We start from the raw sequence: 15431 nt of genomic DNA, 5'->3' as shown, positions 1-15431 counted from the left end.
TAGCATTATGTATGTTGGAAAGCTTCAATCCAATGGCCATCCTTTACCCAGGATTTGGTATATACTTACTCCTATTTCTACGACGATGCCTTGTGTCCACTTCCAGTTTTGTATTATTCACTGTGTGTAATGAATGAAGAAAGAGTACTTTTGTGTATCTTTGTGATATATGCAAGTTTAAATCTTACCCTACATTGCTGTATTCCTCTGACTTCCAGCTGTTTCCAAAGTGAGTTGCATTGGGTGCAATGATTCCATTAGGCATTTGCAACTCATCAGCTTTAAGGCCGTTGTAATTACCACACATACCACACACCTGTAGTAACAGAGGGACAGATTCCCAAAAGTGATAACAAGGAATAGGTTACATTAGATAAGGGGGCATACTGCAACATAAAAAAACCTAAGAACACTGCATTTTTAAAATTCTTGTTCATGTCAACAGTAAACTGATATTAGGAAGATTAAGTCAAATTTTCCGATTTGACATGTTGGGAAATTCTCAGTTCCGAGATGCTGGGAAATGACTGCAGAAACCAATAGTCAGATATTCAACAACACTCAAGAAACTTGACACCATCCAAGACAAAACAGTCTGTTTGATTGGCACCCTTTCGTCAATTCAAAGAATCCCTACAGTGCCGAAGAAGGCCACTTGACCCATCGAGCCTGCACCAACAACAATCCCACCCAGGTCCTAACCCCGTAATCCCACCTATTTACCCTGCTAATCTCCCTGACACTAAGCAGCAATTTAGCATGGTCAATCAACCTAACCCGGGCATCTTTGGACTGTGGGAGGAAACCGGAGCACCCGGAGGAAACCCACGCAGAGATGGGGAGAACATGCAAACTCCACACAGTCACCCAAGGCTGGAATTGAACCCGGGTCCCTGGCACTGTGAGGCAGAAGTGCTAACCACAAACATTCACTCTCTCCACCACTGAAAAACAATGTCAGCAGTGTGCACCATCTAGCTTTATGAACAAAATATTTTTTTTCCAGTACCCAAGTTCACTGTAAGCCAATTTGTGATATAAATTTTCCACCTAGGTTTATTTTTTGTGCATTTTAATCTTTTGAAGCTTGCCATTGGCCTTCCGTGGGATCTTCCAGTGTCCACAGCATTTTGTGTGGTTTGCCCGCCCATTCCTGCTGCCGGAGAACCCGCTGCAGTGGGGTTAGGATTAGCTTTGGGGGGGAACCAGAAGATCCCGCCAATGGGAAGGGCTGGAAAATGCCATTCAATGTATAGTAAACAGGCCTCTCTTTGGAAAATCATCAGAGATGCATCTGCTACCAAAATATTTTAAACAGACGCAAAATGCTCCTTACTTTGTATTCTGGTCTCTGTTTACAGATATTATATGAGCTTCAAATGATTAAAGTATACTTAATATACACCTAGGTGTAAGATTTATATCACAAATTGGCTCACAGTGAACTTGGTACTGCAAAAAAACATTTATTACCCACCACGCTTCAGATTTTGCAGGTTGTCCTTCTAGGTTTCCCTGCTGAAGGTGCCAACTGATGCTGCATTAGCTATCCTCTTGAACCTCACGTAACTGTTTATAGCCATATGTTTAAGACTACAGTGAAAATAATCAGATCTTTCAATGCTGTAGGCATTCGAGCTGAATCCCATCTCCTCTGATATGCATTCACTTTATAACAAGAGCTATTAGTGATTAAGAGAGAGATCGCTGGTTGATAATTACCTTCCCACACTTAGGGCTGCTTGGGCTAATTGACTGAACCTTACTACTCCCCTAGCCCAGAGGAGCTAATCCATGACTGATCAGGAGTCAACCCTGACTGCTCTGGTGTTTGTGCTAAATAGGCTAGTGGAGAAATTAGATCCGACAGGAGCTGGAAGTTTTGAGCCAAGTATACGTGTGGGTTCTTGAGTCCCATCGCTAAATGACTCATAGTTTTTTCTGTTCTCTTCTTTCTAGATATCCAGATCACGAACAACCTGTCCTGATCCATCAATGCTATAGTTAAGAAAGCCCACCAACACCTCTACTTTCTCAGGCGACTAAGGAAATTTGGCATGTCTCACCAACTTTTATAGATGCACCATAGAAAGCATCCTTTTCAAATGTATCACAGCTTGGTATGGCTCCTGCTCTGTCCAAGACGGCATAAAACTACAAAGTGCCGTGAACAAAGCTCAGTCCATCATGCAAACCAGCCTCCCATCCATTTACTCTGTCTACACTTCCCGCTGCCTCGGAAAAGCAGCCGGTATAATCAAGGACATCACACATCCCGGGACTACTCTCTTCCACCTTCTTCCGCAAGGAAATAGATACAAAAGTCTAGGTCACATAGCAACCGACTCAAGAACAGCTTCTTCCCTGCTGCCTTCAGACTTTGAATGGACCTACCTTGCAATAAGTTGATCCTTCTCTACACCCTAGCTATGACTGAAACACTACATTCTGCATCCTCTCCTTTCCTTCTCAATGTGTGGTTTATCTATATAGCGTGCAAGAAACAATACTTCTCACTGTATACTAACACGTGACAATAATAAATCAAATCAAATCAAATCTCTATCTGTTTCACTTACTGACTGTCAAAAAAGATAGAAAAAATGGTAACTGCACTCTATTTTTCCCTCCTTTTGTGGATATGACAGATAATTTTTAAAAATTCTTCAAAGTTGACCTGTGTCTGTTTGTAGCGTTAACAAGCATTCAAGAAGTTTTTAACAGGCTATCTTTGTGTTGTTGTTTTTAATTTAATCCCAACGCTTTTACAGCAGAATGAAATCGCATCCAAAATTATTTACTCAGACCTTTCATCGAAAAGCATATTCCGTTACTGCCTCACACATCTATTTTATAAAGGATTCAAACCATGAGGAAAATATTGATCGGGGTTTAGTTTATATTAAAATAGCCATACATTAGTCACTGAAAAAAATGATTAATTTTGATAACAAGCATGAACACCATGCTGTGAGTCACCATGGTTTGATTACAGGCTCACAGCTCTTTTGAGGCAGTAGGTGGCTTGTGTTCCAATGTGTACATGACATTTAGGTTAATCAGGGAATTAATGTGTTTGTCTGCTTACCTTTGAATGATACGAGTTTGGCAAATCGATCTTTAGATTGTGATTGCCATCATATTTCACTGACATTCCAAAATCTGTCTCGACGATTGTATAGATGCCATTTGTTAGAACATTAATGCCTCTCAAACGACCCTGGATTGGCATGCGAGTCCTTTCTCCATCCAGCTGAAAAGTAAGACACTTTGTATGAGACAGACACAATCAACTGGAGCAAAATGATGATGAAACAGAATAATTTTTCAGCACTACAAACTAAACGTTACCTCAGACTACTGAGGGAAGAAAACTAACATCAACTGAGAGTGCAGGGGTGAGATCGGGGAGGGAATGTTTTCTCTGTGTAAGTTCTCAAATCAGTTTCTGAAAAATGGGTTTCCACCCTGCTTCTGATGTTGTGGATTGCTCACCCGGCACAGGAACTGCTCCATGCTCATTTCTTCATACTTAATTGATATAACCTGGTGGATTTTAACCTGGTGTTGTGAGACTTCTTACTGTACTTAATTTGTATAGTTTCTGTAACAGGCGATTCATCCACAATATCAGTTTTACGCTCGATTGCAAGTTAAAAATCTACTCCAATTAATTTAAAATTTCATTACATATACGGTACAGAGAAAAATCTCTCCACTAGTGATACTGTTTTGTAGCTCACAGTGGGCTATAGTTATTTTCACAAAATTTGGAAGCATTGTGAACTGTGAGGAGGACAATGATGGATATCAAGCGAACAGAGACATGCTAGACAAATGGCAGATGAAATTTAATGCAGAGAACCATGAGGTTATATGCGACATGAGGGAAAACTGTTTAACACAGTGTGTGGTTAGGCTCTGGAATTCACTGCCTGAGAGTGTGGTGAAGGCAGATACAATGGTGGCTTTCAAAAGGGAATTGGATAATTATCTGTAAATAAAAAAATGCAGACTGATGGAAAAAAAGTTGGGGCAACTGGGATGAGCTCAGTAGTTCTGACAGAGAGCCAGCATGGACACAATGGGCTGAATGGCCTTGTGTGCTGTAACCATTCTATGATCCTATGTGCCTGCCAATTTTCCAGTCAGTTTCCAATCATGTTATGTCACCTGAAGGTACAGGAGATCACCTTGAACTATGCCTGCTCTTCAGCACCCGGCTAAATATGTTATAGCGCATTGGCCAATGAATTGCATGGAGCATTGAGGCAAAAAAAGAATTTTTTTGATTAATTGATTGATGCTGATTTGCAGTCTCAGATATCATGTTTGAGACATTGAAAATGTTTCCCTGCTGCATTATGGTTGCTCTTCTGAGATTTTAAGACTGACATACACTGCTGGGGGGATACTCACCATTTAATTGTGCCAAACACTGACTTGATTTGATTTGATTTGGTTTATTATTGTCACATGTATTAACATACAGTGAGAAGTATCGTTTCCTGCGCGCTATACAGACAAAACATACCGTTCATAGAGAAGGAAACGAGAGAGTGCAGAATGTAGTGTTACAGTCATAGCTAGGGTGCAGAGAAAGATCAACTTAATGCGAGGTAAGTCCATTCAAAAGTCTGAAGGCAGCAGCAGGGAAGAAGCTGTTCTTGAGTCGGTTGGTACATGACCTCAGGCTTTTGTATCTTTTTCCCAAAGGAAGAAGATGGAAGTGAGAATGTCCGGGGTGCATGGTGTCCTTAATTATGCTAGCTTCTTTGCCAAGGCAGCAGGAAGTGTAGACAGAGTCAATGGATGGGAGGCTGGTTTGCATGATGGATTGGGCTACATTCACGACCTTTTGTAGTTTCTTGCGGTCTTGGGCAGAGCAGGAGCCATACCAAGCTGTGATACAACCAGAAAGAATGCTTTCTATGGTGCATCTGTAAAAGTTGATGAGAGTCCTAACTGACATGCCAAATTTCCTTAGTCTTCTGAGAAAGTAGAGGTGTTGGTGGGCTTTCTTAACTATAGTGTCAGCATGGGGGGACCAGGACAGGTTGTTGGTGATCTGGACACCTAAAAACTTGAAGCTCTTGACCCTTTCTACTTCGTCCCCATTGATGTAGACAGGGGCATGTTCTCCTTTACACTTCCTGAAGCCGATGACAATCTCCTTGATTTTGTTGACATTGAAGGAGAGATTACTGTTGCCACACCAGTTCACCAGATTCTCTACCTCATTCCTGTACTCTGTCTTGTCATTGTTTGAGATCTGACCCACTATGGTGGTGTCGTCAGCAAACTTGAAAATCAAATTGGAGAGGAATTTGGCCGCACAGTCATAGGTGTACAAGGAGTATAGTAGAGGGTTGAGAACACAGCCTTGTGGGGCACCGGTGTTGAGGATGATCGTGGAGGAGGTGTTGTTGCCTATCCTTACTGATTGTGGTCTGTGAGTTAGGAAGTTCAGGATCCAGTCGCAGAGGGAGGTGCCAAGGCCCAGGCTACGGAGTTTGGAGATGAGTTTCGTGGAAATAATAGTGTTGAAGGCTGAGCTGTAGTCAATAAATAGGAGTCTGACATAGGTGTCCTTGTTATCTAGGTGTTCCAGGGTTGAGTGCAGGGCCAGGGAAATGGCAATGGCTGACCACTGTTGCGGCGGTAGGCAAACTGTAGTGGATCCAGGTAGTCCAGGAGGCTGGAATTGATTCATGCCGTGACTAACCTTTCGAAGCACTTCATAATGATGGATGTCAGAGCCACCGGCCAATAGTCATTAAGGCACGTTGCTTGGTTTTTCTTAGGTACCGGGATGATGGTCATCTTCTTGAAGCAGATAGGGAACTCAGATTGTTGTAAAGAGAGGTTGAAGATGTCTGTGAATACCTCCGCCAGCTGATCCGCGCAGGATCTGAGTGCACGTCCGGGTATCCCATCCGGGCCAGTCGCTTTCCATGGGTTGACCTTCAAGAAAGCTGCTCTGACATCTGCAATGGTGACCCCAGATACAGGTGACCTGGATTTGGTGGTCAGCAGCAAAGCAATGGTGCCCACAGCTGACCTCAAAGAAAGCATCCCACAAAGATCTTGTGTTCTCAGTGACAGGGATTTCCCTTTTCCCTGGCAGTGTAAGTCTGGTGCCAAATCAATGGGATGTCTTCGCATGCAGTAGTGATGTCAGCAAAAAGGTAGCCAGTCACACTGATTTGATTTGATTTATTATTGTCGCATGTATTAACATACAGTGAAAAGTATTGTTCATAGGGAAGGAAATGAGAGAGTGCAGAATGTAGTGTTACAGTCATAGCTCGGGTCTAGCAAAAGATCAACTTAATGCGAGGTAGGTCCGTTCAAAAGTCTGACAGCAGCAGGGAAGAAGCTGTTCTTGAGTCGGTTGGTACGTGAAGTATTCAAACACAGTAAAAGTGCTTAAAAGCCTTTCATCTTTAAATTTTCAGATAGTGAAATAAATGCATAAACTGTATTGAAATAGAAGCTGAATTAAACAGTTTTTTTTTAAAAAAGAAAAGATATGTTTTTAAAAATGTGGAATTTTTAATAAATGTGAAGAAATTGGACACGCCATAAAGATAAAATTATCTTTTCATGGGCAGTGAGTGAATGTGTTTGACATAATATTGAATGTAGTATTCTGGTAAAACAAGCTGTAACTTTTACTAGGATTTTAAAATGAAACATAGTCAGGACTATGGGCCAAGTGCTGGCAGACGGGATTAGGTGGGAGTTCAAGTGTTGGTGCAGACTTGATGGGCCGAAGGGCCTCTTCTGCACTGTATGATTCTATGAATCAAACAACATTAGAGTGGAAGTTTTCATCAATTCATGGTTGTAAGGGGCAGTTTTACTATTATTACCACAGCAGAATCCAGGACATTACCTTCTAGCCCCCAGTTCTAACACTGGGTGCCCTATGTAGATTCACACCATTCATTCATTCACACCAGAACTCTTCACTTGACGGGCAAAGAACACAAAAAAAAGTTGAAGGTTGATACAAATGAAATTTTTTGCAATCTTTTACATTTCACTGCTGAGATCTTACCAAAATTCTTCTATTCTTCTGCAGTGTGAGGCGTACACCATACACATCTACGTAGATCTCTCTCAAATAAGTAGAGAGGCTCTGCCCATGCCTTTCATTCAACGTAGTGATGCTGACAGGAACCACACTGCTGTTGTCACAGACTTTCACCAGGGTATAAGCACAAGCACCCGAAAATGTGTACATGATTTTATCGAAGGTATAATAGTGAGGATCACCACCAACATAGCAGGAGGCACTTCCTAGATAAACAATAAAACTTTAGTGTGAAATGCTGGGTTTTAATGCTGAAAGAAATTATTAAAGCTAAGTACATGATGACACAATGGGCTTTGGTTTTCTATCACCATAGCCCTCAGAATTGCTTCATTATTTTTGTCCTCAAGATTGTGGAAGTTCACGTCCCCTCTAATTCTTTGCTTTCCTGAATTTCCAGACCCATGCTCTTCTATGGATGCCAATACTCTGAGTAGCCTGTCTTCAATGTTTGACACTGACTGTCAAAAGGAAATTCAGTTATTGAGGGTTATCACAGCCAAGCTGGCTTCTGCTCTAGATTAATATTCAAACATTCACACTTGCTATGCTATGATTCACAGACAATGAAGTAGCACTGAAGTGTTAGTCATGGTTGTGATGTGGAAAACTGGGGAAGAATATTGGAACACCACACAGCTTGTCCAGCTGGATGGGCTGTACTCGCCCGGTTCCATTCTACCTAAAGCCAGGGTATTACTAACGATAGTTTCTCTGCTTAATCTGTTGCCTCTGGTGTCCCCCAAGGATCAATCCATGGTCTCTTGCTATTTCTCATCTACATGCAGTGCACCTTGCAGTGACATCATCCGAAAGCACAATGTTGATTTTCACATGAACACTGATGACACCCAGCTCCACTTCAGCAGCACCTCTCCTTCACCACTGTTGCTAAATGTCTACATATATGAAAGACAGTGCAGACCAGTAATTTTCTCCAATTAAATACTGGGAAGTCTGAAAACATTGCTTTAGGTCCCTGTTTCAAACTCCATTCTCGAGTTATTGACTCCATTCTCTAGTTACTGACTCCACTCCTTTTTCTGATGACTGTCAGAAGCTAAGCCACACTGTTTGTGAACTTGGTGTTATATTTGACCTGAGATATGCTTTCACCACTTAACCTTACAGTTAAGCAAAGCCTCAATTTTAAAATTCTCATCCTTGTTTTCAAGCCCTTCCATGGGTTTGCCCCTCCCTATTTCTGGAATTCCTTCCAGTCCCACAAACCCTCCAAGATATCTGTGCTCGTGAATGGCCTCTTGGGCATGCCTGATTTTACTCGTTCCACTATTGGTATTCATGCCTACAAGTGCCCAGGTCCAAAAACCTGGAACTACCTCCCTAAATCATTCCACCTCTCCACCTCGCTTTGTTCCTTTAAGACACTGCCCCAATAATGTATCACCACATTTTTGCTTTATGATGTTCCCATGATGTGCTTTGAGACATTAAATTACATTAAATGGGAGCAAATATCCTGGCTGGGAGTTTTGCTGGAGTGTTTCGGCAGGATTTAAACTAGTGTGGCAGGGGGGTGGGGAACAAAACAGTAGGTCAGTAAGTACTGAGGCTGGGGTTGAGCTGGGGGCCAGGGCAAGGCTAGCTAAGAAGAGGAGCACTCTGGAGGAGGATGACCTGACTGGGCCTGGAGGTCTGGAGTGCATCTGCTTCAATGCGAGGAGCGTAACGGGTAAAACAGACGAACTTAGGGCCTTAATGCTTACGAGGAATTTGGATGTGGTTGCGGTGACGGAAACTTGGTTAAAAGAAGGACAGGACTGGCAGCTGAATATTCCGGGGTATAAGTGTTTTAGGCGAGACAGAGGAGGGGCTAAAAAAGGTGGGGGAGTAGCGATATTAGTTAAGGAGCATATTACCGCGGTGCAGAGGGTAGACAACTTAGAGGGGTCATGTACTGAGTCGCTGTGGGTGGAACTCAGAAACAGGAAGGGTGCAGTCGCTATGCTGGGGGTGTACTACAGACCATCCAACAGCCCACGGGAAGTGGAGGAAAGGATATGTCAGGAGATTCTGGATAGGTGCAGAAAAAATAGGGTTGTTGTAGTGGGGGACTTTAATTTCCCTGGCACAGACTGGAAAGTGCTTAGAGCTGGGGGTCCGGACGGGGAGGAATTTGTAAAATGCGTACTGGAAGGTTCTTTGGAACAGTATGTAGATAGCCCGACGAGAGAGGGGGCTATACTGGACCTAGTTCTGGGAAATGAGCCCGGTCAGGTCATCAAAGTTTCGGTAGGGGAACAAGTGGCAAATACTGACCACATCTCTGTTAACTTTAGGATAGTAATGGACAAGGATGAGTGCTGTCCTACGGGCAGGGTGCTAAATTGGGGGAAGGCTAACTATAGCCGGATTAGGCAGGAATTGGTGGATGTTGATTGGGAGAGGATGTTCGAAGGTAAGTCCGCGTCTGGCATGTGGGAGTCTTTTAAGGAACTATTGATAAGGCTGCAGGATAGGCATGTGCTTGTAAAAAGGAAAGATAGGAAAGGTAGGATTCGAGAGCCGTGGATAACCAGGGAAATTGAGGATCTGATTAAAATGAAAAGGGAAGCGTACGTTAAGTCCAGGCAACTGAAAACAGATGGAGCTCTGGAGAAATACAGAGAGAGTAGGAAAGAACTCAAACGGGGAGTTAGAAGGGCGAAAGAGGTCACGAGGTGTTCTTGGCAGGCAGGATTAAGGAGAATCCTAAGGCATTCTATTCATACGTTAGGAACAAAAGAGTTGTCAGGGAGAAAATCGGACCTCTCAGGGACAAAGGAGAGGAATTATGCTTAGAACCCAAGGGAATAGGGGAGATCCTAAATGAATACTTTGCATCGGTATTCACGAAGGAGAGGGGCGTGTTAACCGGGAGTGTCTCGGAGGGAGGTGTTGACCCATTAGAGAAAATCTCCATTACAAGAGAGGAAGTGTTAGGTTTTTTAGGGAACATTGAAACTGACAAAGCCCCAGGGCCTGATGGCATCTATCCTCGACTGCTCAGGGAGACGAGAGATGAAATTGTTGGGCCTCTGACGGAAATCTTTGTCGCTTCTTTGGACACGGGTGAGGTCCCTGAGGATTGGAGGATAGCGAATGTGGTCCCGTTGTTTAAGAAGGGTAGCAGGGATAACCCAGGAAATTATAGGCCGGTGAGCTTGACATCCGTGGTAGGGAAGTTGTTGGAGAGGATTCTTAGAGACAGGATGTATGTGCATTTAGAACGGAACAATCTCATTAGTGACAGACAGCATGGTTTTGTAAGAGGGAGGTCGTGCCTTACAAATTTGGTGGAGTTTTTTGAGGAAGTGACAAAAACGGTTGATGAAGGAAGGGCCGTGGATGTCGTCTATATGGATTTCAGTAAGGCATTTGACAAAGTCCCACATGGCAGGTTGGTTAAGAAGGTTAAGGCTCATGGGATACAAGGAGAAGTGGCTAGATGGGTGGAGAACTGGCTTGGCCATAGGAGACAGAGGGTAGTGGTCGAAGGGTCTTTTTCCGGCTGGAGGTCTGTGATCAGTGGTGTTCCGCAGGGCTCTGTACTGGGACCTCTGCTATTTGTGATATATATAAATGATTTGGAAGAAGGTGTAACTGGTGTAATCAGCAAGTTTGCGGATGACACGAAGATGGCTGGAATTGCGGATAGCGAAGAGCATTGTCGGGCAATACAGCAGGATACAGATAGGCTGGAAAATTGGGCGGAGAGGTGGCAGATGGAGTTTAATCCGGATAAATGCGAAGTGATGCATTTTGGAAGAAATAATGTAGCGAGGAGTTATACAATAAATGGCAGAGTCATCAGGAGTATAGAAACACAGAGGGACCTAGGTGTGCAAGTCCACAAATCCTTGAAGGTGGCAACACAGGTGGAGAAGGTGGTGAAGAAGGCATATGGTATGCTTGCCTTTATAGGACGGGGTATAGAGTATAAAAGCTGGAGTCTGATGATGCAGCTGTCTAGAACGCTGGTTAGGCCACATTTGGAGTACTGCGTCCAGTTCTGGTCGCCGCACTACCAGAAGGACGTGGAGGCGTTAGAGAGAGTGCAGAGAAGGTTTACCAGGATGTTGCCTGGTATGGAGGGTCTTAGCTATGAGGAGAGATTGGGTAAACTGGGGTTGTTCTCCCTGGAAAGACGGAGAATGAGGGGAGATCTAATAGAGGTGTACAAGATTATGAAGGGGATAGATAGGGTGAACGGTGGGAAGCTTTTTCTCAGATCAGAAGTGACGTTCACGAGGGGTCACGGGCTCAAGGTGAGAGGGGCGAAGTATAACTCAGATATTAGAGGGATGTTTTTTATACAGAGGGTGGTGGGGGCCTGGAATGCGCTGCCAAGTAGGGTGGTGGAGGCAGGCACGCTGACATCGTTTAAGACTTACCCGGATAGTCACATGAGCAGCCTGGGAATGGAGGGATACAAACGATTGGTCTAGTTGGACCAAGGAGCAGCACAGGCTTGGGGGGCCGAAGGGCCTGTTTCCTGTGCTGTACTGTTCTTTGTAAACGTGCAGTATAAATGTAGGTGGTAGTTGTTGTATCTGTCCACTATGCAGTGCACTTTGTAGCAGGAGTCACTCCTATCAGGAGCATGGCTGATTACTCTGCCTCGGACATGGGTCCTGAGACAAGTTGTAACATCTCTTACTGCTGCCTCAACTGATATTAGTTACCTCGGAATAGTGATTGAATGTGGGACCTGATATGCAAATTAAGTAACCACTAGGCGATATATTTCTACACAAATTGTATCAGAGGGGACACAAGTTATTAACTAGAGATATAGCAAACTTTGATCAAAGGAGCTTTGACATCTAAATGACTTTTACATCTTTATAGTTCTACATTTTTGAGCAAAAGGTATCATTGCTCATTGGCAGACCATTTTGCTACCTCCTCATGAGACAAGGCGACTAACCTGTCATGTGACACCCCAGCTCTCCATCATGTCTCTCACATGTCTCCAATGCTCCACATTGCCAAGCTCTACAGGTAATGATGTTTTTGCCTAAGCATGTACAACGCTCAGTGCAATTCTCATGTGTGAACCAGTTTTCATTTAGCTGAAAAAACCAAAAGGACACTATTAAATAAAGTGATTTCAATGTGAGAAATAGCTGAATTGTTAAACCATGATTTTATTTCATTTATTCATTTATGGGATGTGGTGATGCTGGCTAGGCCAGCATTTATTGTCCATCCCTAGTTGCCTTCGAGAAGGTGGTGGTGAGCTGCCTTCTTGAACCACTGTAGTCCATGAGGTGTAGGGAGTGCTGTTAGAGAGGGAGTTCCAGGATTTTGACCCAGCAATAGTGAAGGAACAGCAATACATCATCAAGTCAGAATGGTGAGTGACTTGGAGGGGAATTCCAAGGGGTGGTGTTCCCATTTATTAACTGCCCTTATCCTTCTAGATGGTCATGGGTTTGGTAGGTTTACCTAAGGAGCCTTGATGAGTTTCTGCAATGCTTCTTGCAGATGGTACACACTGCTGTTACTGTTCATCAGTGGTGGAGGGAGTGAATGTTTGTGGATGGAGTACCTATCAAGTGGGTTGCTTTGTCCTGGATGATGTCGAGCTTCTTCAGTACTGTTGGAGCTGTACTCACCCAGGCGAGTGGAGAGTATTCCATCACTCCTAACTTGAGCCTTGTCGATGGTGGACAGGCTTTGGGGAGTCAGGAGGTAAGTTACTCTCTGCAGGATTCCTAGCTTCTGACAGGCTCTTGCAGCTATGGTATCTATATGGCTAGTCTAGTTTCAGTTCCTGGTCAATGGTAATCCCCGGGATGTTGAGAATGGGAGATTCCGCAATGGTAATGCCATTCAATGTCAAGGGGCGATGATTAGATTCTCTCTTGTTAGAGATGGTCATTGTTTGGCACTTGCGTGCCATGAATGTTTCTTGCCACTTGTTAGCTCAAGCCTGGAAAATGACCAAGTATTGTTGCATTTGGACATTGACTGCTTCAGTATCTGAGTTGTGAGTGGCACTGGACATTGTGCAATCATTAGCAAACATCCCCACTTCTGAACTTATGATGAAAGGAAGGTCATAGATGAAGCAGGTGAAGATGATTGGGCCTAGGGCACTCCCCTGAGGAACTCCTGTCGTGAGGTCCTGGAACTGAGATGATTGACCTCCAACCATCACAACCATTTTCCTTTGTGTCAGGTATGACTCTAACTAGGGGAGGTTTTTTTCCCCCCATTGAATCCAGTTTTGCTGAGGCTCCTTGATGCCATACTCAGTCAAATGCCACCTTGATGTCAAAGGCAATCACTCTCACCTCACCTCATATCCTGAGTTCAGCTTTTTTGTCCATGTTTGAACTAGGCCTGTAATAAGGTCAGGAACTGAGTGATCCTAGCAGAACCCAAACTGAATGTCAGTGAGCTGATTATTGTTGAGTAAGTGCTGCGTGATAGTGTTGTTAATGATCCCTTCCATCACTTTACTGATAATCGAGAGTAGATTGATGGGTTGTTAATTGGCCGGGTTGGATTTATCCTATTTCCTGTGTATGGGACATACCTGAGCAAAATTGGCCACATTGCCGGATAAATGCCAGTGTTGTAGCTGTACAGGAACAGTTCGGCTAGGTACACAGCAAGTTCAGGAGCACAAGTCTTCAGTACTATTGGCAGAAAGTTGTCAGGGCCCATAGCCCTGCATCCAGTATCCAGTGCTGAGAAATGGCTGAAGAACTAAATTTGTACTTTGCTTCTGTCTTCACAAAGGAAGACATGAGAAACACAAATTTTAGTGAGGAGCTGAAGGAATTCTGTTTTGGTAGAGAAATGATTTTGGGGAAATTAATGGGATTGAAGGCAAATAAATCTCCAGGGCCTGATAATCCTCATACCAGAGTACTTAGGTTGCCCTAGAAATAGTAGATCCATTGGTGGTCATTTTCCAAAATTCTCTGGACTCTGGAATGGTTCCTACAGATTGGAGGGTAGGGAGGGGCAAATCCATGTAAGCCCGCTATTCAAAAAGAGAGATAGGAAGAAAACAGGGAACTATAGACCATTGAGCCTAACATTGGTAGTAGGGAGGTTGCTAGATTCCATTATCAAGGATTTCATAACTCAGCACTTGGAAAGTAGTGGTATAATCAGACAAAGTCGATTATATGAAAGGGAAATCATGCTTGGCAAATCTACTGGAATTCTTTGAGGATGTTTTTTTTTCTATGTTCTATGTAACAAGTAACATTAGTAAGTTCTATGTAACATCACTAGTAGAGTTGACCAGGGAGAACTGGTGGATGCGGTTTATTTAGACTTTCAGAAGGTTTTCAATAAGATCTCACATAGCAGATGATTATTATGTAATGTTAAAGCACATGGAATTACAGGGTACTGTCTTGAGATGGATTGAAAGCTGGTTAGCAAACAGGAAGTAAAGAGGTGAAAAAGTGGATCTGTTTCTGATTGGCAGGCAATGACTAGTGGGGTACCGCAGGGATCTGTGCTAGGACCCCCAACTGTTCATATTATATATTAATGATTTAGGTGAGGGAACTAAATGTATTATCTCCAAATTTGCAGATGATACAAGATTGAGTGGGAGGAAGATGCAGAGATGCTTCAACATGATTTGGAAGGGCTGAAGAGATGTCGGGAAGAAGATGATCCAAAACCTTCAACCCCCTCTGGAGTTTAAATAGGTCGGTCAATCAGCAGGATTCTGGTTTAACCGGCCCATTCCTTTCAGGTCCAGATTGATTTGCTGCGCATTTTCAGTAGGCTTTCCTTTCATTCAAGTAGCTTACATAATGATACCAGGCAAAGGTCTATACACTTACCTGAAAGTATTTGTTGTTCTCATCCACACAACCACACTGACTGCTTGGAACACATTTGTCCATACTCAGAACATATCCAGGGTCACAAAAGCATCCTTCAACAGCTGGTAGAAGACAGTTGTCAGGTGCCAATTGATCTGTACAAGTTGCGGGACAACTAGTACCACACCTCTCATAGTGACTACCACCGGGGCAGGATATGGCTGAAGAAAATATACAGGTATATGGATGAGTCACATTATTCTGTTGCCAGCTTATATAACATTTCAGCGGGTGTGGGAAAAACAAACTGGTATTTCATAGGCATGGTTCATCTTACATAAACTACATGACAATAGAATGTATCACACTACCTACAGTCCAAACATCCTATGTCAAAATGTCTCAAAGGAAACCATGACTTGTGATTTTTCATTAGATTAGAGTTGCTTACAACTCTTTACACAAATGTACCATGTACCGACACAACACACCAAGACAATTTGTAGTTCAATCCCAGATCATGGATC

The 15431-nt window shown here is 43.3% G+C and overlaps 1 protein-coding gene across 1 annotated transcript in view; it reads right to left on the bottom strand.

Moving 5' to 3' along the window:
- LOC144485739 (IgGFc-binding protein-like) overlaps positions 1 to 15431 on the bottom strand; it is an 80261-nt gene that overhangs the window by 40113 nt on the left and 24717 nt on the right. Inside the window, exons 23-27 of the mRNA XM_078203848.1 lie at positions 14923 to 15125; positions 12030 to 12174; positions 7064 to 7305; positions 3089 to 3253; positions 189 to 316 (exon numbers count right to left, since the gene is read on the bottom strand). Coding sequence (XP_078059974.1) covers positions 189 to 316; positions 3089 to 3253; positions 7064 to 7305; positions 12030 to 12174; positions 14923 to 15125 — 883 coding nt within the window. The remainder of the gene's footprint in view (positions 1 to 188; positions 317 to 3088; positions 3254 to 7063; positions 7306 to 12029; positions 12175 to 14922; positions 15126 to 15431) is intronic.

Source organism: Mustelus asterias, chromosome 3, assembly GCF_964213995.1.
Source record: "Mustelus asterias chromosome 3, sMusAst1.hap1.1, whole genome shotgun sequence".
In the NCBI taxonomy this organism is placed as follows: domain Eukaryota; kingdom Metazoa; phylum Chordata; class Chondrichthyes; order Carcharhiniformes; family Triakidae; genus Mustelus; species Mustelus asterias.
Note: the sequence above shows the minus strand (reverse complement) of the source record. Positions and strands in the feature narration are given on the sequence as shown.